Here is a 6,965-nt window from a genome sequence, read left to right as displayed (position 1 = left end):
AAAGATTACAGCACAGCACCCACATGCTGTTTCTCTGCTTCTGGACTTTGGTGCTGAAGATAGGCTACTTAACAACCCAACTGACAATGCCCATGAATGTCATTTATACCTGCAGTTCTCGCTTGTGTGTGCATGCTTGCCGGCTTGTTTGCTGTCCCTGCACCTCATAATTGAATCTCTGTTAGGGAAAGTGGCGAACCCAGCAGCAAAAACTGCAGTATTCATAACCTCAAGACCCCAGATTAACCAAAGAGCCTGCAACCAAGTGTGGATGCATGTGGACAAAAGGTTAACCCCCCCCCCCCCCCCCCCCCCCCCCCCCAAATCAGACATAGTGGACTGGTTAGAAATGACCCCACAAATGTCCTCTCATCTCAGGAAATGTCCTTAAAGAGGAGTAAGAGTTGTACTCACTGCATCTCCAAACCATATACGGACTGAGGCAGAGTAGGAGATGCAATAAAGTAAACTGGTGTCTATGAGTAATTGAGGAGGGGTAGGACAGTCTCCGATTGGCTCCAGTAGCCCTGCTGTGAACTATCTGTATATGTGGACTTGTCCAAACAGACTTTGAAAGAAAACATTGCTGCAGGTTGTTAAGAGAGGCTTTAGAGTATGTGCTCAGAAATGACACAATGACCAACTGGATGTTGTGGTTGTTCACAGCAACACTGTGTATTCTGATGCTTTCATTGCACTTAATCTGCGTATCATGGCTGGAGCAGTGATGCTTAGTGCTCCCTTCAAATATTTCTTTTTGAGTGATTGTTGTTGTGGTATGTGGTCATATTGTGAGTCATGCTGTATGTCTGAGAAGATATGAGGTTTGGCCACTGTGCAGCAGAACCATGTTTAGTAGCACTGCCTGCACTTGCACATAAGCCACAGTTTCTTACTATACCACTACAACATGCAGTGCTGTGCAAATGTCTTTAGTCACCCTTGATCTAATCAGATGCTTTTCAGATAGTGTTACATGGTAATGCATGGTACTTTTCTATGTTCTGTATTCCATCACTTTTGAAAAGATTTCCAGTGAAAGATTTCCAAACCCTGACGTTTTCTCTGCTGTGGTTTACAGTAGACATGCACTGCTGTGCTTTCTCCTGACCTGCTCCATACATGTTAACAACAATTTTAACCAAAAATGTAAAATTTGGATCCATCACACCTGTTTGAACTGCGTCTTGTGTAATTTGGCATACCTCAGCCTTTTCTCCCCCATTCCCTTCATTAAGAATGGCTTCTTGACAACCACCCATCCACTGAGACCATTTCTGATAAGGCTTTAGTGAAAAGTAGATGGATCACCTGAAGGCCCAGTTGTATTTTTCACATCTGGTGTCAGGGATTTGCTGGATTTTTTGCTATTTCTTAAAGATGCAACTTTCAGATATCGTTCATTTGCTGTAGATGTTATTTTAGGCCTGCTACTTCTTCTTTTGTCTTCCACTTGACCAGTTTCCTCAATTATATTTAAGGACACAAATCACATTGTGCTGGTGTATGACACGTTTTCAACTAATAGCTCTTGGTGAATCACCGTGTTGGTGCAAAAAATATAATTTTATGCCTGTTATAATAAGAATAAATGGTTTGTTTTTGCAACAGGCTGATTGTAACAAAGTCACTAAAGATACAGTTTAAAATTTCTTTGCTAAACTGTTTGTTATGTGTAGGGAAAACACTGGTTAATCCTTTTAATTAGATGTTTTTTTATACTTGAATGATTCATAGGTCAGTGTTAAGTGGCTTAATAAGCAAAGAAAAAGATTCTTCTCTTTTTTTTTTCTTTTTTCTTTTTTTTTTCTTCTCTGAAAGTTGTCAGGTAGAAGAAGTCGGCTGAAAATAAATACAAAAGTCAGACAGTCAGAGAAAACCTTGGAAAAGACTTTCAACTATTGCTCAAGACCACTTGGAAGCAATAAACAGTGGTGATGATTGCATGCAATAGTTCAGTATATATGTTTTCCTTTGCAACAAGATGAGTTGAGGATTTAGCATAATGACTTTGAAGATCTCCTGAGTTCACTTTCACTGAGAACTGTCAACAGCTTGACATTTGTTGTTTTTATAGAAATGCTTCGATTAATAATTGATTAGGTTCCTTGAATTTTATTTGCGGTCTACACATTCGTAAGGATGAATGTTCTTATTTAGTAATCCCCTGACATTTTATCCAGCACCATCACATGATGACATTTCCTGGTTTAAATTACCAAATGTCACATACTTAATTGTGTCCAAGTGTAAAAGATAAAAATTGTTAATCTGTTGACGTGCGAATCGAGCTCAAGACTTTTGTTTCTTATTAACCATTCATGCATTATCTTTTTTTAAAATTGTTTGTATTCAAATGCATTTTTAGCCTTTGCCTAAATAATAAATTGGGGCTAGAAACACAGATTCAAGTCCAGACAGTTAATCTGTGTTACAGGTACAGCAGGATAATGAGATAAGGTAAGGAAGTTTTAGCAGATGCAGTCACAGAGTATGCCTCTGCAAGCGCCAGGTTTCTAAAAGTCTGGAAAACCACAGCTATGGAGGGTATGGGAAACAAGTGAGCAGGAAGAGCAGGAGTGGTTGAAGTTATAGTACAGGGCATGTGGGAGTGGTTGGATGTCAATCTACAGCAGACTGCTGTAGACAAAGAATGCTTTATCTGTGACAGAAGACAAATGCAAAGCAGTTTATCTAGTCTGCTGTCTTGTTTTGACCCCTGTTGTGTTTCTAGTCTATTGAGTTCTGTCTCCAAACTGCTACACAGCACACAGATCAGATATGAAACAGATCAGACGTCACTATTGTTTGCTCTAAAATACTTTTGTGATCTTTATTTTGAGGCTAAAAAAAGAAAATTTCACACAACAGTGCCCTCTGGTGTTTGACTTTGGGACTCTTTAGCTTAGTCTGATTCAGCTACTCGGGTGAAATTCTTTATTTCTGTATAAAAGGAAAACAAGTGGCCTTGCCATTTGTTATACATATAACCCAGGGATAAAAGAGACAGTAAAAATGAGTTGATAAATAAGCTTTTATTATATATATATTTTCATCAACAGCAGGACCAGCCTTTTATATGAAATTAAATTATTTGACATAAATATGTTTCCTAATTGCTTATTTTAAAAGTCAATAATAAATATGCAGAATACCTGAAAAATGCACAAGTAATAAAAATATATAATGCAACCAACAATTAAAGCAGTTTTTAAAATACTCTTTTTAAATATTTACATTAAATCGTTTCAGTGCAAAAACATGTTCACAGTAAGCGATGGTAGCTGCTCTCAGAACAAAACCTGCAACATCTGCACTTGCTTGCATGTGCAAAAAGCCTGCTGCCTTTAGGGAACACTTAATAAATAAATACGATTCTGGGACAGTTTCATTTCAGGGGATACATCAGTCCTTTTGCGTATTTGATGAGTCCTGTTTTTCCTGCGATCCATGTGTTGTAGTTGGTGACCTTTGTGTAGACACCTGGTTTATTTTTCAAGGCACAGCCCTCACCCCAGCTCACCACGCCGAACAGAAACATCCGACCTGATGCTCCACACACCAAAGGACCGCCAGAGTCTCCCTGCGGAAAAGGGCAAAACAGCCAGGTGTTAACTAAAATTTCCAGGTTTATCATTATTTTGTTTCCTGATTCACTTTTTCCCTGACAAACAAATATTTTCATGTGAAAACTGTGAAAATATACTCAGAAGGTAACCCTTGACATGTCTTGAGGTTGACAACTAGCAACAAATTTTAACCTAAAGGTAACTCATCTGACATTATGCTATTCAGCACTTTTCAATGTTAGCAAGTTTCTTCAAGAAGAGGAAGAAATACTCTTCAGATCCGCTTTAAAGCTGTCAAAGGTTATGATGCATGCTGCAATTCAAGTTACCACTTCTTCTAACTCACTTCTCTTTTGATGTATATTTTAAAGCCAGCTCAAATGTCTTGTTTCCCATGGCATACCCTGCGCCCTGTCCTTACCTTGCAGGCATCAGTGCTCCAGTCAGGGCTTGCAGCACAGAACATGTTTTCAGTGATGCGTTTTCCGTAGTGCACTTCTTTGCTACACTCAGCGTTGGACATCAGTTTTACCTCAGCCTTTTTCAGATACTGTGAGAACTGGAATGAGCCTGCAACAAAGTGTCAAATGTGAGAAAAGGTTGAGAGAGCAGAGCTCAGTCTAAAGGATGGAGGTCCTGTACTACTAACCTGCGCTCTCCTTCCCAAATCCTGCGATGGTGCAGGTAAATCCAGGAGGTAGCTCAGTGTGAAATGGAGGAAGGCAAGCTATGCGTACAGAAGCTGATTTAGCTGCACGTCCTCCATCTCTGCTTTTGAGCTTAATCAGAGCTGAAATGTAAAAATAAAAACACCCGTAAGTTCTGTGCTCAGAGCAGTTCTTTGTATGTGTATATGCACAGTTTAGTCACAACAGAGTTTGTGCTCACCTATGTCGTTATTATAGGTAATATCATTATATCCTTTATGCATGATGAGTCTTTCCACAGCAAACTTCTGCTCACTACTGGCATTCGTTTCATTAATGGCACTCTTTCCCAGGTATATGGACAGATGTGTGAGTTTGGTATTCTCACTGAACAAAAACCAAACACACAAATGTGTAAACATGTCACACACCAACATGAATGATTTTGAAATTACAGTGCGATGACTTCATTGGAGGAAATAACACGGTGCTTTGTTTTCTCACCCATCAGAGAAGCAGTGAGCTGCAGTGAGAATCCAGCTTGGTGAAATGAGAGTGCCACCACAGAGGAAGCCATAGCGCTTATGAAAAATGGCAGCAACCCATGGCTGCGACTCTATAGGTGTGAAAGAGCCTCCTACAATTTTATGAATCCTCCTCTCAGATGTCTCTCCACATGTTTTCTCTGGAAGGACACATGGGATAAGTCAGCGGGAGCTAATAAAGAGAATCATACCTTGTGATTTAGGAAAAACTGGATTTAAACAACAAAATTACCTGTATCTACAGGTAGTTGAGGAGGCGTCTGTAGTGGTGCAAAACCTTTGTTGGAATAGAAAACAGAAAGCATTAGAAAAATTCAAACCAATCTTCAATAAAATATAGCAAATAGAAAAAGTAAATCACCAATATGAGACTTACATGTGGGAATATCACAGTATTCTTTCACAGTCCTTCTTTCTCTTGTGACAAAGCACCATGGCATGTCAGAATTGTCAGGATTCCTAATGTTCAAGTACAATCATATTAAACATGGGTTACCTGTTGTCAGACATACAGTATAAAAACATCACATTGGTAGCCCAAAGCATACCTGCAGTAACGATGTCTGCCAAGTCCATTTACATTTTTCCATTGAGGTTTAACCCTGTCCCAGTAGAGACACGCGCGACCGGTGGATGACTTGTCAATATTTCCTCTGTATTCACTCCCATCTCCAGACAGACACCGTTCTGCAGATCACAGCACAAAGAGGGGTGAGAACATTTAATGCATGCTGTCAAAGTATAAACCTTAAGAACTTTACCTAAACCCACTGAAATGACTTACGTCTTGCTTGTTTGGATGATCTTTGTGAAAAAGCCTGAAAGAAGCATAGAGAAACTTAGTCATACTGAAAAATTTAAAACCTTCTGACCTCCATCAGAATAGCTCTTAAACCACCTCTTACCACATCCACGCTGACCGCTGCAAGGATGGCAACGAGGACAAAGAGATTCATCTTCACTTCTTGTTTTGCTTCTGTTTTTTGGGGATATTTTTGTCTGTGAATTTACAGAAAAGGAACACAACAATCGTGGGTAAATGGAAGGAAACTTGCTGTCCCCTTATATGGTGCTTATCGTTCAACACATGACGGAGACGTGTGACCGCTACGAAACCGTGTGCTTTCTTGCTCCGGTTTTTAAATGTGAAGAGTGACGAAATGTTTAATGTCATGCCAAACCAGTTCAATATTCAACATACAAACATACAAACACAAACTCATGTTCTTTCGCCATGCCACTGACATAGATATTAACTTCCTGACGAAACGCTGCATTCTTAAGGTTTTAATGTGAGAGCGACAGATAGAGGATGTCCATCGTGTGCAGACTTTAAACAATCTAGCACTACAAACAGCACAATATCTACGCTGATTAACAGTAAAGTCTGCGCACAACCTTATATCACATTATTATTGCAATGTGTGCAGTTCAAACTATGAATTTCTAGATATTCTAAGAACACAATGTCAATTTGATAATGACATAAGAAAATAATTGTGTGGTTAACTTTCAGTGCGCTGTGTTTGACATCAAACAGCTTCATATCTAAGAAATCATGTTCATTCTTAAATATAACTAAAACAGCTGACTGTCTAAAAGTCTAAGACACTTTGCAAGAGAAGTGTTTACCTTTAATTCCAGACTTTCAGTGCCAATGAAGACTATTATTTCTTCCAGTTGACTCTCCTCTCTGTATCTTCTGATATGCACTTGCACTGTTTACGTACTCAGGCTCACACTGATGGTTGTTCTGGTGTTTCTGCTGTGACTCTGCTTGTGTTTCCTCCCTTTTAAATTACCGTGACTGCAGGTGGGAGGGAATTTGTCATGTCCTGTGACACACATCCAGTGAACAGCCCCTTCCTCTTAAGAAAAATAAAAAAAATATATATCCAAAATTGGTCATGTGTACACTGAAACATGTGATTGAAGAATTGCTGTCCAGAATTTGTGGACAGAGTCGGTTACAAAAAACAAAACAACAACAAAAAAAAAACGTAAAATAAGACCACAAAAAAGAAAAAAAATGTAATAATAAGTTTAATAAATTGCAAAATGTAAGAATAAGTCTCTAATCTGTACAGCATTTTTCATAATCTTTTCGTGTACATGGAGCTTACATGAAAGTTCTGAAAATCTGACAATGGTTGCTTAATATCGTCTGTACTGCTTTCATGACATTACAGTGACTGTGCTCAGAG

The 6,965-nt window shown here is 38.9% G+C and overlaps 1 protein-coding gene across 1 annotated transcript; it reads right to left on the bottom strand.

Annotated features, from left to right (window-relative positions):
- Positions 1-3,287: 3,287 nt before the first annotated feature.
- On the bottom strand, positions 3,288-6,512 carry plaua (plasminogen activator, urokinase a). The gene is made up of 11 exons (XM_085369333.1): positions 6,394-6,512; positions 5,667-5,760; positions 5,546-5,579; positions 5,310-5,448; positions 5,138-5,220; positions 4,994-5,038; positions 4,721-4,901; positions 4,458-4,603; positions 4,219-4,359; positions 3,991-4,139; positions 3,288-3,583 (listed from the first exon to the last, which is right to left on the bottom strand). The coding sequence occupies exons 2-11, from the start codon at positions 5,715-5,717 to the stop codon at positions 3,389-3,391; spliced, it is 1,164 nt and encodes a 387-aa protein (XP_085225459.1). The 5' UTR covers positions 5,718-5,760; positions 6,394-6,512; the 3' UTR covers positions 3,288-3,388.
- Positions 6,513-6,965: the final 453 nt, after the last annotated feature.

Source organism: Diplotaxodon limnothrissa, linkage group LG13 (assembly GCF_057381915.1).
Source record: "Diplotaxodon limnothrissa isolate DT_005_m linkage group LG13, D_limnothrissa_male_GT1.1, whole genome shotgun sequence".
Lineage (NCBI taxonomy): Eukaryota > Metazoa > Chordata > Actinopteri > Cichliformes > Cichlidae > Diplotaxodon > Diplotaxodon limnothrissa.
This window is presented reverse-complemented; position numbering and strand designations above follow the sequence as displayed.

What these genes read in the sequence shown, in the direction of transcription:
- plaua (XM_085369333.1), bottom strand. Translation starts at nt 5,717, where the DNA reads ATGAATCTCTTTGTCCTCGTTGCCATCCTTGCAGCGGTCAGCGTGGAT. An exon ending in GGCAGACATCGTTACTGCAG is followed by an intron (nt 5,221 to 5,309) that starts GTATGCTTTGGG and finishes CTTGAACATTAG; the next exon opens with GAATCCTGACAATTCTGACA. An exon ending in TCAACTACCTGTAGATACAG is followed by an intron (nt 4,902 to 4,993) that starts GTAATTTTGTTG and finishes GTGTCCTTCCAG; the next exon opens with AGAAAACATGTGGAGAGACA.